The sequence below is a fragment of the Loxodonta africana genome, chromosome 1 (assembly GCF_030014295.1).
Source record: "Loxodonta africana isolate mLoxAfr1 chromosome 1, mLoxAfr1.hap2, whole genome shotgun sequence".
NCBI classification, from domain to species: Eukaryota; Metazoa; Chordata; class Mammalia; order Proboscidea; family Elephantidae; genus Loxodonta; species Loxodonta africana.
This window is the reverse complement of record NC_087342.1, coordinates 159,992,151-160,013,978: the sequence shown is the minus strand read 5'-3', so window position 1 is coordinate 160,013,978 and position 21,828 is coordinate 159,992,151. Positions and strand designations below refer to the sequence as shown.

Here is a 21,828-nt window from a genome sequence, read left to right as displayed (position 1 = left end):
TGAAGGCTGATAAAGAAACAGATTCAATTTTATGTGGTAAGTGCAATGATAAACCGTTGCCATCAAGTCAATTCTGACTAACGGTGACCCTATAGGACAGAGTAGAACAGCCCCATAGGGTTTCCAAGGCTATAATCTTACAGAAGCAGACGCCACCTTTTTCTCCCATGGAGCGGCTGGTGGTTTCAAACCACCTATCTTCTGGTTAGCAGCCGAGTGCTTAACAACTGCACCACCAGCACTCCTTAGTGCTGTGCAGTATGATGTGAGAGCATAAAAAGAGCACTCTCTAGAGTGGGAGTGAGGAAATTGCCTAGAGCACTAAGGCTGAAGTACCTTTTAAGGGATGAATAATTAAAAGAGTTAAAGCCTTTGTCAATTAAAATCTGTTTGCTATCATTTACTCATGTTTGGGTCGTTGTCATTCATCAAATAATTTGGCAACAAGATCGCTATACCTGTATACTATTCTTTTTATAATATTATTGTATGATATACCTGTTCTCTCAGTTTGTTAATATCCTCATTTCCAGTCAGATTTTCTTTTACTCCCTCACCCTTCTCTTCCCGTGGTTATGCTCTACATTTTCTCATTTTTCATTTCATTTTCATTCTGACCATCTGACCATCACCATTGACCTTTTCTCTTTTCTGTCCTTTTCTATATCCTCATTTTCCTCCTTTTAAACAATTTAGATTACACGACTATATAACTCCTTATCATAATCACTCCATCAAACAACTTTAATTTCATAGTCCTTACCTGTTTTAAACCTGGCAAAACCCACGCATCTTCTAGTTTCTCATCCCCACCGCACCCACGGCAGCTGAGTATTGCTGAAGAAAATCATACAGTTCTTCTTTTTGGCTGGCCTAACATTATATTCTTGATCGTAAATATCAAATGGTAGTCAGTTCTGGAATGTTTGCTTTTCTGCTCTTCCAAATGACTTATTTCAGAACTTCTCATTAACACACAACTCAACACATGCTCTAGACCAGTCCACTCAGCTGAACATCTTGGCTCTCATAAATCACTGAGAAAGTAGAAGCAATCAGATGAGAAGTCCTTTGTCTTTGCCTCTTCAAATCTCCCAACATGTCTGCTTTGTATTCTACCTCTCAGCGTGCTTTTCTGTTTTACCAGAAGTTCACTGCTTTTATAAAGGCTAATTCCACTCCCTGTGCATTTGATCTTGTCTCTTCTCACCTATTCAAGAACTCTATCTGTCTTCACTCAGCTACCTCTACTTTCTCACCTCCTATTATCTCCTCAGCCCTCCATACTTCAGCTTTTGTCTTTGCTATCCCTCCTGCAGTGCTCTTGTCAAGGCACCAGTGGTTTCCATATTGTCAAATCCAAGGTTTCCTCTTTCTGCTCATCCTAATCTCTTGACAGCATTCAGCCCTGTTGACCAGTGTCCCTTTCTGGAATACTTTTTTTGATTTTCATAGTGACTGGTTTCCTAGCTATTTTGTTGACCGCTCTTTTTTTTTTTTTTTTACTACTTTCCTTCTCTTTGGCCTTTACATGTTGGAATAGCAAGGGACTCAGAGTTTTGGATCTTATTCTTTTCTCCATCTATATCCTTGAGTGATCTAGCCTCTTAGCTCTAAAAACCATCAGTACGCAAGTAACATTCAAATTCATATCAATAACTCTGACCTTTCCCCTGACCCATATATGAAATTGTCTACTTATATCTGTATTTGGATGCCCTGTACAGTCTATCCTTCTGTTCCTCCCCTAATCTTTGCCATTTCGGGAAATAATACCATCAGCCCATTTTCCTTTCCTAAGCTCAACCCTGTGAGTTCTCCTTAATTACTCTTTCCTTCACACCTTAATTTAACTCATCAGCAAGTCCCATGGGCTTTGTTTCTACACATATCTCTAAAGTTATCTGCTTATGTCTCTCTTACAGCTTCACAGAATTGTCTCCTAACTGGTATTTCTGCTTCTACTCTTATTCTCTGTATTCATTCTCCGTGCATGATTCAACATAACGTTTTTGAAATAACCAGATTATATCATTCCTGTGCTGATAGTCTTCCAGTGGCATCCCAACATATTTAAAATGAAATTCAAACTTCTTACCAAGACCTCTAAGGCTTCTTATGGGAATGGTCCCTGCCTGTCTTTGGCTTCAACCTGTAATACTAAGCTTACTGCCAATTTAGAAACTTCACATCTGTTTTCTTTGCCTAGAATGCTCTTCTTCCAGGTATTTAAATGGCCCACTCTTGTTTATTTAATCATTTGGCTCTAATGCCACACCTAGAAAAGGACTTTCCGTTCCTTTAACCAGATCTAGTAATGGTGCCCATCCTCCATCATTTACTCTGCCACGTTACCCTATCTTGTTGTATTTTGTTTTTCATAGCAGTTGTAATTGCTTAAACTTATCTTGTTTGTTTTTGGTGTCTTCTCCCTTCCTCCAAAAAGTATAAGCTCTTTTAGTGCATATACCATGTCAGATTTATTCATTGCACTGTTTGGTACCTTAGAACAATACCTGGCTATATATAGTAAGTTCTAAATAAATAGTTGTTGAATTCAGAGGTATGTTACTTTTTAAAAAATATGCATGGTTATCTCATCATAGATAATTGTTTCTGTTGTTATTTTTAGTCGTGACCACCCCATGTGTGTTGAATTGAAGATGTTTGTAATTTTTTCCTACTTCCTTTTCCTCCCGCCACCCTCCCCAAAAGTTTAAAATATATCTACTCTGCCAGTCATCTAGACTTTAAAAGAACAACCTTTATAACCCTGTTAAAGAAGTTGACCAAGTACATACTTATATATGACCAAACTCTCTGTATTTGAATACATCTTAATTATTTGATCATTTTTGGACACTTATTTTATTCTGGTTTAGGTTTCTTTTCCAGTCTATTATGAAACACTTGGCAATTTTTAAATAACTGAGGTAAAAATCAAATTGAGTTATGTAATTTTCTTTATCTGAATATGTTAACAGTCTCTAAAACTTTTTTAGAAGTATACTTTATGCTGATTTAGACCCTCTGATGTGAAGATGAGAATGGTGTGATTTGGTGATCTATATTCATACTGTTTTTAGCACCAGGCTATTTAGTACAGTATCAAGTGATAATACTCATGTAGCCAGGACCCATTTACTCTTTCACAACCTCAGTTTATTTTTTAGGATGGTATACAAGAAGAACAATTACGAATGTGTCTTCACTGTTGTTTGACACTTTGTGATTTCTGGGAGCCAAACATTACAGTTGTCACCACTCTATGGGAATATTATAGTAAGAATCTGGTAAGTAAATGGAATATAGAGTTCTTCCAGGAATTTGAAGAATTTGTGCATGATATTAGAGGAACATTTTTATGGTTTAATTATGAATAGTTCGGATTTTTTCTAATATAGTTAAAACTTTTGTTCAAAGTAGATTAAAAAAGAAATTCACTTAGAGTAGCTTTTTTTTTTGTCTTTCACATTTGTTTGTAGAGCATTGGCCTAAGGGAGAGAGAGCATCAGGTGTCCCTTTTCTCTTGAGAGTAAGCATAAAGAAAGTACCTAAAATTCCAGCAGAAAGATATTTTAAAAATCCTCATTCATAAACATTTTCTGCATGATACTAATAATTTTGATTACTTGGGGCACATCAAACAGGCACTGTTATCCTGAATAAAACACACCCTTAACACTTGAATAGCTTACAGACTATTGAGAAGGTACACATATTATGTTAAAAAAAAAGCTATGATGTTGTGGAAACCCAGAGGAGGGAGCATCTAAACCAGTGTATAAACTCAGAAAGACTTTATGAGGTCTTAACATTTGAACTTTGTGTTGGGAGAGCGAGTAGAATTTTCAAGTACAGAAGAAGAAGGCCATCCAGGAAGAAGGAGTGTATGGAGAATTGAGAAAGCATGGTCTGTTCTACCACATTAAATAGTTCTGAATGTTAGGCCTGGAATGACTCTGGAGAGTTATAGGAGGTATAAAAAGTACAGGAGGTAGACCGGGCTAGACTATGAAGGGCTGAGATTATGCATGGTTAAATTCTGATTTGTTCAGGAGGCATTGGGAAGCAAGGGTGTGACATTAGGTATGTGTTTGAGATTTTTTTTTCCAAAAGTGGTGTAAAATGATGAATTGGTACAGATGAGTTACTAGTCTGTTGCGATAATATAAGCATATAATGCTATGGATGAGAACTAAAATAAGGACAATGGATTTACAAAGGAGAGGGTAAATTGGTAAGGCAAAAAGTTAAGAGGTTGAAGTAAAGGATTTAGTTACGTGTTATACATGGAAGATTTATAAGTTAATGGTAAGTTTGGATTTGGGTATATTATGAGCTTATTAAAAATGAGAAAAATACCTTTCTATGAAGCATAATGTCAGAAATCATATAATGGGGAAATGACTGATTTCATTTCTGGGGAAGAGTGTGTACAAGATGAGTCTGGAGTACCTTGTCATACCAGAAAGCAGGGAAGATACTGGAGTAAGCCAGAGTCATGTCAAAAGGACACAGCAGACACCTTGAAAGTGCTTGCATTACCCAAAACTGGAACATTTGGAGCATAAGAAAGAGTAATGACTTAAATGGATGTGAAACATACCAAATATGTTTAAATCCCTGAGTTTATGATAACTTTATAAAAAAAACCTTTATTCTGAAAACTGTACATAAAGGAAAATACAGAGTATATATTAGAGTAACCAAATATCTGATGAGTTAATAAATTCCAATGAAATGATAAACCAAACCAAGTCAAACACATTGCTGCTGAGTCAATTCCAACTCTTAGGGACCCTGTAGGACGGAGTAGAACTGCCCCATAGGGTTTCCAAAGCTGTGAATTGGTTTACAGAAGCAGACTGCCACATCTTTCTCCCACAGAGCAGCTAGTGCATTCGAACCGCTGACCTCTGAGTTAGCAGTTGAGCACTTAACCACTGTGCCACCAGGGCTCCTTTCAAAGGAATGATAGAATATCTTTCTTCATTTCGTACATCTAATGAAATAAGGCATCAGAGCAACAATCATCAATGACTGCTAACACCATTAAGTATAAGGCTGATGTAGATAACTAAAATGATGGATTAGGCTGACAACCTGATTCACCTTAACACCACAAAAAGAATGACCATCAGAACTTATGTGCCCCTTAGCTAGATGTAGTAGGAGGTACCCAGTACTACTAATGAAAAATTCTTGCCGAAAAACCTGATCTGAATCTGATCAAGTCTCTAACTACAGTCACAAATTTACAGAAAAGAGAGGAGCAAAGAATATGTTAAGTGATACTAGGAATACAAGAAGCTAAATCCAGAACATGGGAAATTCTAGACAACAAATGACTTGATTTTTTTTTCCCCCAATATATAAATAGTAAGGGAAAAAGTAGAGAGATATATCAACCAAATGCAATATATGCACAAACCAACTGTTGAAAAGACATTTTGGGGGCAATCCAGAAATTGAGACACTTCTTCACATTAAATGCTATTATGGAATTTTATTTTGGGGATGCGTGATAATGGTTATATAACTTCTGTGATTCAGATGGGTCAAATTTCTTTGGAGCTAAGTGGGATTTTCAGATTTCCATTTTTGTTAAGAGACTTAATACTTCTTTTCTATCTTGTTTTGCTCTTAGAATAGTTCTTTCAGTATTTCTTGGCTTCCTTTGAAAGGCCTTGCAAATATCAACAAGTCATCATTGTCTATGCTTGAAATGGTGAAGACCTGCTGTTGTGATAAACAAGACCACAACCTTTATAAGTCCAGCAGTAGTTATACCATTTTCCTTTGCATTTTGGCAAAAGTTGTTAAGAAAGCAATGAAGAACAATGGCCCTCATCCTTGGAAACAAGTCAAAGGAAGGTGTGTGCTGTATCTTTTTTTTGCCATGAGTGCTCCCTGTTATCTTTGGGAAAAATGTTACTGTTTGTATTTTTTAAGTTCATTTGCACTTAGAGTTTTTGTGGTTTACACATTTAAAATATACTCCTTAATGTAGGACGGCAAAATACAGAGCTTTTAGATCCTGCCAATTTGTTATAGTAAGGAATAAATCTAATATCTATAACTTGTGGAGGATTTTCATTTTTCTTAATTGTCTTATCAGTGCTAAGGAATAAAATAACATATTAAATGGATATTAGGGAGCGCTTTTTTTTCCTTGCCAAAATTATTGTAATGTTATTATGTAATCTGTTGCATATATTTTATTAAATAAAAGTGATAGGAATAAAAACATCCAAATTGTGGAATTGCAGGTAGTGGAAACAGCTCTGTGTCCTTTAAGCCTACTAGTACCACAATCACTGCTTCCTTGAATGAAAACTGACCAGAGTATAATAGGACCAGATAACTAACTCTAATATTCTAATTTAGGGGGTATACCCTGTTTCCTCCCACGTGTCTGTCAGTTTGTCATACTGTGGGGGCTTGCGTGTTGCTGTGATACTGGAAGCGATGCCACCGGTATTCATGTACCAGCAGGGTCACCCATGGCAGACAGGTTTCAGCTGAGCTACCAGACTAAGACAGACTAGGAAGAAGGACCCAGCAGTCTACTTCTGAAAGGAATTAACCAGTAAAAACCTTATGATTAGCAGCTGAACATTGTCTGATATAGTGCTGGAAGATGAGCTGTCTCCTCAAAGTAGAGTCAGCCTTAATGACATGGATGGAGCCAGGCTTTCGGGACCTTCGTTTGCTAATGTGGCACAACTCAAAATGAGAAGAAACAGCTGCAAACATCCATTAATAATCAGAACCTGGAATGTACGAAGTATGAAGCTAGGAAAATTGGAAATTGTCAAAAATGAAATGAGGTGCATAAACAGATACCCTAGGCATTTGTGAGCTGAAATGACTGGTATTGGCCATTTCGAATTGGACATTCCTGTGATCTACTAAGCCGGGAATGACAGCTCAAAGAGGAAAGGTGTTTAATTCATCGTCGAAAAGAACATTTCAAGATCTATCCTGAAGTACGGTGCTGTCAATGATAGGATAATATGCCTACAAGGAAGACCAGTTAATACAACCATTACTCAAATTTATACACTAAGCCCAAAGATGAAGAAACTGAAGATTTTTACCAACTTCTGCAGTCTGAAATTGATTGAACATGCAATCAGGATGCACTGATAATGACTGATAATTGGAATATGAAAGTTGGAAACAAAGAAGAAGGATTGGTAGTTGGAAAATATGGCTTTGGTGATAGAAATGATGCTAGAGATCACATGATTGAATTTTGTAAGACTAATGACTTCTTTGCAAATAACTTTTCTCACCAACATAAACAGTGACTAACACATTGACCTTGGCAGATGGAATACTCAGGAATCAAATCAACTACATCTGTGGAAAAAGACAATGGAAAAGCTTAATATCATCAGCCAGAACAAGGTGAGGGGCTGACTGTGGAACAGACCATCAGTTGCTCACATATAAGCTCAAACTGAAACTGAAGAAAATCAGAGTACGTCCACAAGAGCCAAAATACGACCTTGAGTATATCCCACCTGAATTTAGAGACCATCTCAACAATAGATTTGACGCATTGAACACTAATGACTGAAGACCAGAAGAGTTGTGGAATGAAATCAAGAACATCTTACGTGAAGAAAGCTAGAGGCCTTAAAAAGACAGGAAAGAAAGAAAAGACCAAAATGGATTTCAGGAGAGACTCTGAAACTTGCTCTAGAAGGTCGAGTAGCTAAAGCAAAAGGAAGAAATGATGATGTAAAAGAACTGAAGATTTCCAAGGGCAGCTTGAGAAGACAAGGTAAAGTATTATAATGACGTGTGCAAAGAGCTGGGGATAGAAAACCAAAGGAGAAGAACACACTTGGCATTTCTAAAGCTGAAAGAACTGAAGAAAAAATTCAAGCCTCGAGTTGCAATAGTGAAGGATTCTATGGAGAACATATTAACAACTGTGTGCATCATAACAAATTATGGATAACATTACTAAGAATAGGAATTCCAGGACACTTAACTGTGCTCATGAGGAACCTGTACATAGATCAAGAGGTAATTGATTGGACAGAACAAGGGGAAACTGCATGGTTTAAAGTTAGGAAAGGTGTGCTTCAGGGTTGTATCGTTTCACCATCCTATTCGATCTGTATGCTGAGCAAATTATCCGAGAAGCTGGAGTATTTGAAGATCGGGGCATCAAGATTAGTGGAAGATTCATTAACAACCTGCGTTATGCAGCTGACACAACCTTGCTTGCTGAAAGTGAAAAGGACTTGAAGCACTTACCAATGAAGATCAAAGACCACAGCCTTCAGTATGAATTGCACCTCAACATAAAGAAAACAAAAACCCTCACAACTGGGCCAGTAAGCAACATCATGATAAATGGAGAAAAGATTGAAGTTGTCAAGGATTTCATTTTACTTGGGTCCACAGTCAACACCATGGAAGTAGTAGTCGAGAAATCAAAAGACGCATTGCATTAGGCAAATCCGCTGCAAAAGACCTCTTTAAAGTGTTGAAAAGCAAAGATGTCACCTTGAAGACTAAAGTGCACCTGACCCAAGCCATGGTATTTTCAATCGCACTATATGCATGCAGAAGATGGACGATGAATAAGGAAGACAGAAGAAGAATTGACGCCTTTGAATTGTGGTGTTGATGAAGAATGTTGAATATACCGTGGACTGCCAGAAGAACGAACAAATCTGTCTTGGCAAAAGTACAACCAGAATGCTCCTTAGAGGCAAAGATGGCAAGTCTGCATCTTACATACTTTGGAGTTTGGACAGAGGATTTGTGAAAAAGAGGAAGACCCTGAACGAGATGCGTTGACATGGCTGCGACAGTGGGCTCAAGCATAGCAGCAATTGGGAGAATGACGCAGGACCAGGCAGTGTTATGTTCTATTGTGCGTAGGGTCACTATGAGTCGGAACTGATTCAAGGGCACCTAACAACAACAAGCCCTGTTTTCATTTCTGGAAGGGTACAAAATAAACCTTTGGTTACATTAATCTGTGCCATATTGTTCCCCATTTTTTCCTGAGAGTTTTCCTGTTTAATGGGTAATGATTTTTAATTGTCTTCCTGTGTTCTGTTTTCTTTGACTATTAGCCTTTTCTCTAGTCCTCTTTGTACAGCGTACCATCCTCTACCACTTGCCCGGCTTATATGGTAGGAGGTTTCAGGGAGCAGAATACTTCTTTTCCTAGGTAGGGGACCTCTTAAGAATCCATAAATGAAATTCCTTTTTGATTCCCACCGTGAGTAATTCTTGTAAGTTATTGTGATAGATGGGTTTTTTATTTAGACAATACTTTTCCTTCAATGATAAATTTTTCTTAAACTTTAGTAATTATATAGCTCAAACAGCTTTTTCTTTTTTCCATCTGTCAGTTTGTTTTCAATTAAGAATTGAAAGCCATTCTTCCATTTTATGTAGGACATATTTATAGAACTTTATTGCTAGAAGAAATCATTGGAATTCATTCAATAACAAGTCTGTTCATTGGAAAAAATTCTTTTCACCAACAGTGTAATGGGCATGGTGTGGGATATAAAGATAATTGAACAGATCTTTACTTTCAGAAGCTTATCACCTCTAGTAATTGTTTATAAATAAGCGTTTAACCACTCATGAGCATTAATCATTTCTGTCCTGAATTAATCAATTTAAAAAGTTACAAAATTTAACAGCCCATAAGTAGGAATTCAAGATAAATTATTTTAATTCTAAGCCCTTAATTGATGGAAGAAAAATAAGGAACTGTTAAATTATATTGAGTAGTGTTGATGAAAGATTTTTTAATGGCTAATTTTGGATATTTGAATACTAACAATTTTTCTTTACAAAAAAGTAAAAATAGTCCTTCCAGTCCTTTGAATTAATTGTCTTAGGGTATAAGTACAGCAAGAACAAGTTTTTGTGATGGTGAGGAAAGTGTGGTTTAAGGAAAATTGTTCATAAAATTGTCTTGCTAAGATTTTTATAAAGAACATCAATTTATACTCAAAAATCTTATTTTTTTTATTTTCAAATAAAAAGAAAAGGCATATGCTCTATGAAAAGAACATTTTTATTATCCTTTGGGGAAAGCCACTAAATCCTTTCATTCACTTATAGGTAATTTGCTGCATCGTTGAGAAATTTCAACATAGGGCTATTCTGTGAGTTTGTTATCTAACTAGAAAAAGTGACACTGCAGTATCAAAATGAAAATTTGGCTAAAAGTTTAAAGTAATGAGACTGTCATGAATATTGAGTGACATGGTATTTTTTCTTAAAGATGATATTTTTATGAGTGACACAATTTTATTAATGCAATCTTTTTTTTTTATTTTTATGTGTTACAGAATATATTCTAAATTCCACCAAAAAAGAATGGAAGAACTAACGGAAGTTGGTCTGCAGAACTTTTTCAGCCTTTTTCTGTTGTTAGCAGCTGTTGCAGAGGTGGAAGATGTAGCAAGTCATGTTTTAGACCTTCTGAACTTCCTCAGGCCTGCCTCTATAACATCTTCTCAAAGGGCCCTCGTTTGGAAGGGTCAGATGGCCTTGCTCCTGATGTATGTCCAGAAAAATCTGGACATTGGTGTTTTGGCTGAGAAATTGTCAGGCGCTTTCCGGGAGAAAGCAAAGGAGTTCTTAGTATCTAAGAATGATGAAATAGGGCAGAAACAGACTCTCTGGACACTTCTTTCCATCTACATTGATGGTGTTCAGGAAGTGTTTGAGACCAGCCATTGCTTGCATCCTTCCCATGAAAAACTGCTTAATGATGGATTTACTATGCTTTTGCCAGCTTGTCGAGAATCTGAACTTAGGACAGTACTGAACTTTCTGCAAGCTGTTCTGGCCAGAGTCAGGTACGTTTTCCAGTAATGTGTCAATTTACTGATTTATTTGTCAACAATTATGTTGATTTTATATTAAAGTTTTCATGTTGGCATATTCATGAAATCCAAATGTATAGAAAGGAGTTAATTTTATTGCTATATTGGTGTAAATCAGTAGTTTTCAAACGTTCTTACAAAAAAAATAGTGCTTCAAAAGAAAGCTTATGCAAACACAAGAGGTAAAACTTAAAACTCAGCAACTCTGTTTCAATCCCAGAGCCACACATCTACTCGCCCATTCTTCCTCCGCTATCTTTGTTGTTGTTAGTTGCCATGGAGTCAATTCCAACTCATGGTGATCCCAAGTGTGCAAAGTAAAACTAAACTCCATAGTGTTTTCAAGTGTTTTCAGAAGCAGATGGCCAGGACTTACTTCTAAGATGCCTTTTTGTAGATCTGAACCACCAACCTTTGGGTTAGTAGTTCAGCACTTAACCATTTGTGCCACACAGGGGCTCCATCTTCCTGTACTACTTTTCCTCGAAGTGCATTACTATTCAGAGGTACGTTTCAGATTTTCTAAGACTGTGAACTCAAATCTGAGATGACTCTTACTGAAACATGACTTTATGCCCAAAAGGAGATTTTGGCCACACTTTACCTTAAGAGAAAAAAAGTGCTTTAAATATTTTGCTGCAAAGTTGTGGCCTCAACTGCGTGAAATACTTCCGATTTAAGGTTTTTCCCCAAAATAAGATAGTATGAACACCAGTCACCTATACAAAACTTGTTTTTATATCCACTTAATTATGTCCATGTACAGATACAGTTGGACCCAAACTTGATGAATAAGAGTAATGGTTATGACATTTAGTGCCTTTAAGGCTCATTTCACATAAAAGTTCTGTCCTGAAGTACATATTCTTAAGATATTAGACACTGTAACTCTGAGAAGTTGTTTAAAAGCTTTGTATAGTAATGTGATTTTATTTGAAATCATGTTCTAAGTTAGTAGACCGCCTCCCTCCCCATAATATCACATTACAAAAGTAGTATCTGTTTTTCTGAGATGCAAAACTTGGCAAGATTTCTAAATTTTTATTCATTACTAATTCACTAAGTTTGCTTTATGCTGGCCCGTTTTCATACTGATTTATCCACAGGCTTTTACTCTTCATTATGCTTTATTTTTTTTTTTTTACCTGTTCTCATCAGTTTATGTTCTGAAGGTTTATCTTGATCAGTTAACCATCTTCTTCCCCTCACCCCCCGTGCTACTATATTAGAGCAAGGATCATATTTTGAGTGGATAGGTAAATAAATGAATAACCAACTTCTTAAGTTTTTACTATTCTAGATCTTTTGCACTGTGTTCATTTTAGTTGTATTTGTTTTTAGTCTGACAGATTTCATACTTTCCCAAATGCCAGATTTACTTAATTTCTTGAGGTTTTTAGTGTTAAGTGGTGCTTCCCTGTATTTCTTGAGCAGAAGAAAAGAAATTTCCATATTTCTAGTAACATTTTTGGTTTGTCTGTTTATTTTTATCTGAATATGCAAAAAAAAGAAGGAAGTTGATCTGAACCATCATGGTGAGGAGGAACTACAGCCCCAAGATTTCCACCTCACTGCCATCCAGTCAATTCTGACTCACAGCGACCCTACAGGACCCTAGTAGAACTGCCCCATAGGGTTTCCAAGGCTTTAAATCTTTATGGAAGCAGACTGCCACGTCTTTCCCAAGGAGCAGCTGGTGGGTTCGAACTGCTGACCCTTCTTCAGTCAGCAGCTGAGCACTTAGCAATTGCACCACCAAGGTTAAGGGCAAGGAATAAGGAAGGAAGGGGGAATGTTGACATCTTGGGAAGAGGTAGCTGTGGAAACAAAGTGGTAGAATTCGTTATCTTTCAGCTTTTTCCATTGAAGATGGTTAAGTCCCTTTTAATCCTTCCCAATTGTATTACCTCTTACATAGATTTTTTTCTTTAAACAAATATTCATATTCTACAGATACTATTAATTTTTTAATTAAGATTTTCTGGCAATCTCTTTTTGTTAAAATTTCCTTTAAATTGCGAATGTAATATGTTGTCATGGTAAAAATGTGTATATAGTACAACGAGGTATACAGTGAGAAGTATATGTTCCTATCCCCACCCTCATTGTTTCATTCTCTAGTTCAGTGGCTCTCAACTGGGGTGAGTTTGCCCTGCAGGGAACATTTGCCAATTTCTGGAGACATTTTTGGTTGTCACAGCTGGGGCATAGTACTGGCACCTAGTAACACATTTATTTTTGAAGATAAGTAAATTACATTTTTTGTAATATTAGCCAGAGATGCTGCTAAACATCCTACAGTGCACAGGACAGCCCCCACAACAAGGAGCGATCTGATTCAAAATGTCAATAGAGCTGAGGTTGAGAAATCTCGTCTAGTTTTAAGTGAAGTAAAATGAATTCTTGCAGATCCCTCTAACTCCTCCTCACTTTCTCTAAAGGTTAAGAACACAAAATAGAAGATCTTTGTTCTACAGGTTTCTTTTTTCACTTAATATTTAGGAAAAGAGCTTTGCATGTTTCTGTTAGGTACTACATGGAGACCAACCTAATTCTTTTTAATGACTACATAGTGTTTCATTATATAGATGTATCAAAATTTACTTAATCCCCGAATGATGGAAAGATATTGTTTACTACTTTATACCATTATAAACAGAGCTTTATTTAACATCATTATACATTGCATGCATCTCTGTGTAATTGTGGAAGTATATCTGTAAAATAATTCCTGAGAATGGGATTCATGTGTCAATAATATGGATGTGTATTACCAAATTTCCTACCAAAAAAAAAAACATTGCACCCGTTTTCATTCTCCCTAAATGAGTATGAGAAAGCCTCCTTTCCCATACCTAGATCACTGTATTGAGTGTATTTAGAATAAATGAATTCTAAAGATAAGAAATGAAACACAGAAGTTTGTTAAAAATGTTAGTGGAAGCTTGGTGGTACGAAAATGAGATTTATCATAAAGGTTGGAGAATTTTTTTAATGCAAATACAAAGTATTAAAAAAAAATAGGAAGTAATTTTTCCTCCATTTCATATTTATTCCCTTTTATTTGTCTTTAGACTCCTAACTGGAGCTGTTCTTGGTCACTCTTCAAAAGTAGTAACTATTTAGAAAGCACAAATAATTTTTGTATTGTTAAATAATTTACAGTTCAGGAACACTATCAATTTATTTCTTTGCTGACCCCGTCGTTCCTGTTTATTGTTGAAGAAATGGAAACATGGGAGAATACTGGGGACTTAACTAAAATAACATTTAAGTTTCAGAATCGGCACTCACACTCCTAACCAGCTATACCACAGCTTTCTTCTCACATCTATTTATAAAATTTACAAATCACTAACCGGAAACTAACTGTACGAGTGCCTTTTTTATAAATTACTAGATAAATGGATGAAATCTATAAACTTATTTCCAAATTTGAACATTATGATCATTCCTCTTATGTATACATAATTCTTAGTGCTTTTTATCTTTTATTTTTGCTACTAAGAAAAGGGTAGTTACTGAGGATTTTCAGTTATCTTGTGTTTGTAATTTTGCAAGTTACATTATTATTTTTTTTTAATGAGTCATCTCTTAGAAAAAACAACAAAAAGAAGTATGGAGACAAGTAAATCACATTTTATCTGTAATAATAATTTGTCTTTGATTCGTTAACACCATTTTAACCATCAAAATTGTACTCTCTAAATTCAATTCAGTAGAAGTCTCTTTAGCTTAAAGCCAAAGCTATTTCAGAGGTACTGAGAAATATCGCTTGCTGGTGTCTTGTAAGCTATAATGTGTCTGTTAATCCGTGGGTCACTATTCAGAAGTATAGAGGTTGGAATCAAGACTGTCAGTTATAAAAGGTGAAAATTAATTTATTTTTGCTTTAGGAGCTTCTTTTAACTGGATCTGGTTTGAGTTTGTGGATCTCTTGCTATTACCCCGGTGGGGTGGGGAGGGCCTGCTATTGATCTTTAGGGCTAGTCTATGAAAAAAAGCAAACAGATGTATATTTTTGGTTTTGTTTTCTTATACTACTCAATTCTGATGGAAACAATTGCTATGAAGAGCATCAAATAATTTACAGCTTCTATTGCCAAAATCATAGAGCAGTTTTAACAGAAGTGTGTGAGGTCAACGTGTGAATCAGAATGATAGGGCGATGTGCAAGACTTTATTCATATTGCCGTATTTTAGGCACTGCCATTCTTTACATTTCTGAGGTTAACGTGATAATTTGCACAGTTTTTCAATGAGTCTGATTACAGTATATAATAAGAGTGACTGACTTGGATAGTTTGATTTTATCCCAGACTCCATCAATTTTTAGCATTTCTACTGCAGATATTATCAAGACAGATTTTATTTTAGTTTGGGATCTTTTGGGAAAGGATGCCAGAGATCATTCTCATTCAAGATTGTTACGTTAAAAAAAAAGAAAGAACGGAGGAAAGAAACCATCCTCTATTTGCTCATACAGATATGTCCCTAGTTTCTTAAATCAAAATCTGGTATGTCATTGAATGCCTTAATCAGTTCTCATAGCAGTCTTTTAATATGCTATAATATTGATATTCTAAGAAAGTTAGGGAATATTTTTGATAGTTGTTAAAAATTAAAGCATAGGGTTGATTTTTTTTTAAGTTAAGGACAAAGCTAAATTTTTTTTTTTGAATTTGGGTTTAGGTAGGTAAGATGGGCTACATAGATTGATGATATTTATTCCTGGCTGCATCCCTGACAAGATAAAGAATGAAATACCTTACCTTAGCAACCTCTTCTTTTTTCAAATTCAGGTGGGAATTAGGTACCAGTCCCTGCATAAATATGTGTGTGTGTGTTGAGCTGGTTCATAGTTTTATAACTGCCTGTGTGTGTGTATGTGTGTGTTGAGCTGGGTAATAGTTTTATAACTGCCTGACAGAGAAATTATAGGTAGAAGGAACTAAGATCACTGATTAAAGGGAGAAGCAGTTCCCTCTAGGCTGTGAAGAAATAATAACTTCTTATGCCACTTTCTGCTAACTGGAGCCGAGGGCTCACCAGAGCATTCTTTATTGCTGATTAAGTAGCATTATGAAAATACTGACTTGGTTATGTTAACTAAATGCCTCTGTTTAAAACTTCGAATGTCAAATAGTTTTAGCAGTCATCTTTAACATTTCACATTACCTTTCTGGAATCAAATTTCTAGTTCTCACTTGCTTTTTTATTTGAGGTTAATGTAAAAATGGCAGTCTTTCATTTGTGGAGTTAGGAGTAGCCAAAAGCTTTTCTTTAATTATATCCATTCATGCTGCTATAGTTACGGGTCTGTCAGCATTTCCATTATAAACGTCCATTTTCAGGGTTTTATAACATAGCTGTGAAAATTAGCTCTGGGCAAAAACTTGACATACAAGGCCTCATGAGATTCTCCTGTCTCCCCATCCCTCTTTTTCATTTTTACCAAAGTAAGGGTGAGTGATTTCAAAATGCGTTTTGGCATCTGCAAATATCATTTGGAGTTTAAAAAGAAACAGTAAATTTTCAAGCTTTGTACCTGTTCGTTCTACCACTTAAGGGGGGTAAGGAGTTACAAAGTCAAATGGATATTGATCAACTAACATCCTATTTTGTATTAAGCCAGAGAGCCTTGTTTCAAAATAGTCTATAGGCAATTGAGAACATGTCTAAGTGTTAAACATTGAGACTGAGAAATAATTCAAAAGTGGTGATTCACCTTTTTTGAGATTCTGTGTAGTAAAGTACACCTTCTTAAATGATTTAAGACTCTTTTCCCAGGCTTGAAAATACATGTGTTTTTAAATCAAGTTTTTTCTCTCCCTGTGAACTAGTAGATCATCTATTTGTTATGTATCTGTTTTGACATTTGGGGTGTGTGTGTGTGTGCGCGTGCATGCATGCATATGTGTGTGTGTGGAAGAACTCTGCTTACTGTTTCCCTCAAATATTTTGCGTGTTTAATAGTTCTAGTTATTTTAACATTTATTGGTATGGTGTCAAATATTTTTTAAACAAAGATTTTTCTTTTTCTCTGCTTCGGTGGGAGAACCAGGGGTTATTTAGGTAGGAGAAGGAGGTAGTGTAAGAGAAAATACTCCCTTGAGGGTCTGCTCTGTGCCAAGAATTTTACATGATTTTTCAGGAAATACAGAAAGGATACTCTTGACAACATACAAGCCTTTTGTTACTGAGTATTTTATTAGGATGAATGGATTACAGGTTTTAATTATTGAAGAACAATTTATTATGAAAAAAATTTGAAATTGGATATGATTTTTAAAATAATCAAATCATCATTTATTTCTATAAGTTTGCTTAGCATACTGCAAACCAAAAGCCAAACTTGTTGCTGTCGAGTTGATCCTGACTCAGAGTGACTCTGTAGGACAAAGCAGAACTGCCCTGTACGCTTTCCAAGGTTGTAATCTTTACAGAAGCGGACTGCCACATCTTTCCTCCGTGGAGCAACTGGTTGATTCAAACTGCTGACTCTGTGATCAGCGGCTGAGCACTTAAGCACTGCACCACAAGGGCTCCTTAGTATACTCCAGTTTACTCAAAGGGTCTGCAGTTTCATTTCATCTTTTTTTTTAATTATTTGAGATTTCAAAATTTAGTGCAAATCTTGGGTCAGTGTTCTAATAATTTTTGGGGGGGAAGGCAGGGGAGGAGAACATATGAGTGAGCTTCCTAGAAAAATGTCTTACCACTTTTTATTTGAAAAATCAACTGGAGATATGTTGCTTACTAAGAGTTATCTGTCTACCAGTTTTGGTTGCTTCAGAGAAAGCATAGGCATCTCTCAATGATTGTAGTATAAATCTTAGTATTTCCAGGCTGGTTTCTTTTCATCATTAAGTATTTCATGTGTCTTTCAAATGAGATTTTACGTCTATACTATGAATTAGTATTTTGACCTTATTTACGTTTTACCAGGCTTGATTATTATATAGCGTATGTACTGTAGACCTTTTACATATTTTGTAAATTCATGCAGTAAGTTAAACTACTCACCATATTAGCTTGGAATTATTCACTTTTTTGTATTATGCTGAAACCTAGATTATTTCCCTAATTTTTCTTGTATAGGAATTAATATCTGGGTCATTTATTTAGTTTCTAATTAGATGTTCCACTTAGATATAAATTATTCTTGTATACAAAGCTATTCTTTTAAAATATCATAAGAGGAAGCTTCTGCCCAAATGTCAGCATCATTATGATATAATGAGAATGAGAGCACCTACCTAACTGGCTTTCGTAGAGGATTAAATGTAATAATGGCTATAGTTAACAGTGCCTGGCATATAGTATGTGTTCAATAAATGTTAGATGCTACTGTTATCACTATTGTTTTTTTCAAAAGGGCCCATACTATAAACAATTCTTTATACTAAATTTTATGCCTGACAACCTCAGGGGAATGGTGTGTGTGTCTGTGTCTGTGTGTGTGTTTGGACTTACCTTGGACTATTCTTAACCTGTACCTAACAGAGTACGTCTAACATAGTAACTGTTCAGTAAATGCTTTTTAAGTGAATAAATGAATCAGATTATATAAAAACAGAGCCAGGATTGTAGAGAACATGAATGTTGCCTCATTTAATAGACCTGTTAAAAATTACGATTCTATGTTATTAAGATGGTAAGGATTGATATGCGGGGGTGGGGGGAGTAGTTTTTTTTTTAAGGTAGGAATGTGTGACGTGCATGTATGTCCTTCCTTTCTCTCCATGTATATGGTTGATTGAGAGTTTGGGGTTTGCCTTTTATGTCTACCTGGGGGTTCCTCTTGTATCATCTCATATTGTTCTCACTGCCATTCTCTGCCTTTATAAGTGGACCATTATTAATGCCTTCCTGATCTCCCTGCCTCCAGTGCCTTTTCTTCTCAGACCGTCTCTTTTTTGTAATAGCTTTACTGAGATATCATTCAAATACCATATAATTGACCTATTTACCAGCTTTCTTGAGATATAATTCACATACCATATAATTCAGTGGTATTTAGTATATTCACAGAGTTGTGCAATCATCATTGCAGTGTTTTAGAACATTCCATCATCCAATTACTGTCACTTCCCATTCCCCTTACCCCACTCCCAGCCCTAGGCAATCACTAATATACTTTATAGATTTAACTATTCTGAACATTTCATAAAATGTGATCATGCACTGTGTTATCTTTCATTCCTAGATTCTTTGATGCCACATAGTGATTTTGAAGTTTATGCATGTGTAGCATGTATCACTTGTAGCATTGTGTAGATATACAAAATTCTATTTATTCATTCATCAGTTGATAGACATTTGGGTTATTTGAATTTTTTGGTTATTTTGAATAATGCTGCTGTAAATATTCATATACAAGTTTTGTGCTGGCATATGTTTTCATTTATCTTGGGTACATACCTAAGAGTAGAATTGTTGGGTCATATGGTAACTCTGTGTTTAAACTTTTGAACAACTGTCACACTGTTTCCAAAGTGGCTCCACCATTTTATATTCTCACCTGCAGTGTAGGAGAGTTCTAATTTGTCTACATCCTCACCAATACTTGTTATTAAAATGTCTTTTTGATTACAGCAATCCTACTGGATATGAAGGGGGTATCTTACTGTGTTTTTGATTTTCAGTTCCCTAATGGCTCATCTTTTCATTTGTTTCTTGGCCATTTGTATATTTTGGAGAAAGGCTATTCGGGTTCCTTTGCCCATCTTTAAATTGAGTTATTTGACTTTAAGTTGTAAGAGTTCTTCATATATTCTAGATACAAGTTCTTTATTAAGATACATGTGTATATATATATTTGCAAGTACTTTCTCCATTTCGTAGGTAGTCTTTTCACTTTCTTGATGTCCTTTTCAGCAAAAAAGTTTTTAATTTTGATAAAGTTTATCTGTTTTTTCTTTTGTGTGCTCGTCTTGTACTCTTGCCACATTTATTTTCTTCGAAAACATGTATTTTAACATTTCAGTGGCATCTCGATAGGCACAGAAAACATTCCACATTTTTTCTCATGATCTTCAAAGCTACCTGGTTTTATCTACCTTTGTAACTTTTTCTTATGATTTCCTCTCTATTTCAATTAGATTGAACTATTAGTTCTTAGAAATCCCCACATCTTTCTTACTTTTTTTTTATATTTATCTATCAAAACTAGCTGATGGTTCAGGCCAAAGCACGACCAGGACAGTAGAGCCAGACCTGATGGACTGAGTACGCTGAAGTCCTCAGAGAACCGGTGATTAGAAAAGTGTTCAATCCAGAAAATGAAAGTAATTGGAAGTCAGAAATGGTCAGCGTTAATCATGGTAGGCATAGAGGTGGGGTAGCAGAGTAATGAAAAAGAAATGTAAGACGGGGTCAAGAAAGCTATTTAAGGGGGAGAAGGGGGGAAACCCTGGTGGTGTAGTGGTTAAGTGGTATGGCTGCTAACCAAGAGACTGGCAGTTCAAATCCACCAGGCGCTCCTTGGAAAATCTATGTGGCAGTTCTACTCTGTCCTGTAGGGTCACTATGAGTCAGAATTAACTCGACAGCAGTGGGGTTTTTTGGTTTTGGTTAGTGGGTAGGAGAAGGGGAAGGAACTTGCAGTTCATACTAAGTAGGTGAGAGTTGGGGTTAGAATCAGAGAACATAGTTTGTGGAAAGAGCTGATGTTCTAGGCAGTAGACTTATGTGTACAGTTGTAGCTGTCTTTTCTTGTGCACTCAAAGTTCTGCCCTGTGTCTGATAGTCGTACTGTCACAGCATGATATCAAAAACAGGAGCTTTAGGATCAGTAAATCTGAGTTCAAGTCATCCCTCCTCCATTTACCACTAACCATTTCTCAGCTGAGCTGCATCTTTGTAAAAATAATACCCACCTCATAAGAGTTTTGCAAACACTTATTTAGATCTCTGCTATCCAGTAGGGTAGATACTACCTATATGTAGTAATTTAAATTAATTAAACTAAAATAAAAAATTCAGTTCTTTCATCACACTAGCTATGTATATAGCAAGTGTTCCATAACCACATGTGGTTAGTGGCTGCCGTAATCGACAGCAAAAAGATCTCTTGGGCAGCACTGGCTCAGATGATGCACCTATCCAGAACATAGACCATAGTAAGTTTTTAATACATATTGATCTTCTTTTCTTTGTTTTTATATGACCAATATTGCTCTTTGTTCCAGGCTTCTCTCAAATCTAAGCTTGTCTATTTTTTCCAAATCTTGAATAATCACATTTTCTTTTGAATTTCCTTAACACTTTTCTAACTCTAATGCCTTTTATTGCTCTCTACTTTGTGTAGTAGTTATTTTTACAGGTGATTGAAAATCGTGTCACAAATTGGTTTTTCAACAAATTCAACTAGTGTTTTTACTGAGTGCCTAGTTGGGTAGCAGGCATTATAGTAAGTACTTGGAATATACCAGTGATCCAGTCAGAAGAAGCATATATGGTATATGCCCACATATTTATTACAGGAATGACAGAAAGGATGAAGAAATGTAAGTGTTTGTTCAAAACCACCTTTTTCTACCTTTTATATTTTACTTTTTCAACCATTAAGCATTACTTGTCCCTGAATTTTACCTGCCTGTCAACATTTCTTCCCAATACCCATGTAAAAATAGACAACAGTATCTGTGCAGTCAGGATATAGATTTTATACATAATCTGAATTTCACCTTTGTGTTTATTGCCTGCCAAGCACCAGGCACTGAAGACACTGGTGAAAAACAAGGCTCCAGGGAATTGAGGGAATACCAATTGAAATGATTCAACAAACACATGCAGTGCTGGAGGTACTCAGTCTTCTATGCCAAGAAATTTGGAAGACAGATATACCTGGCCAATCAACTGGAAGAGATCCATATTTGTTCCCATTCCAAAGAAAGGTGATCCAACAAAATGTGGAAATTATTGAATGATATCATTA

General features: G+C 35.9%; 1 protein-coding gene across 1 annotated transcript in view; it reads left to right on the top strand.

The window, feature by feature from the left end:
* The window catches only part of MMS22L (MMS22 like, DNA repair protein), a 152,398-nt gene that overhangs the window by 45,550 nt on the left and 85,020 nt on the right, over positions 1-21,828 (top strand). Inside the window, exons 12-14 of the mRNA XM_023543655.2 lie at positions 3,174-3,293; positions 5,651-5,877; positions 10,347-10,859. Of these exons, the coding sequence (XP_023399423.2) occupies positions 3,174-3,293; positions 5,651-5,877; positions 10,347-10,859 (860 nt within the window). The remainder of the gene's footprint in view (positions 1-3,173; positions 3,294-5,650; positions 5,878-10,346; positions 10,860-21,828) is intronic.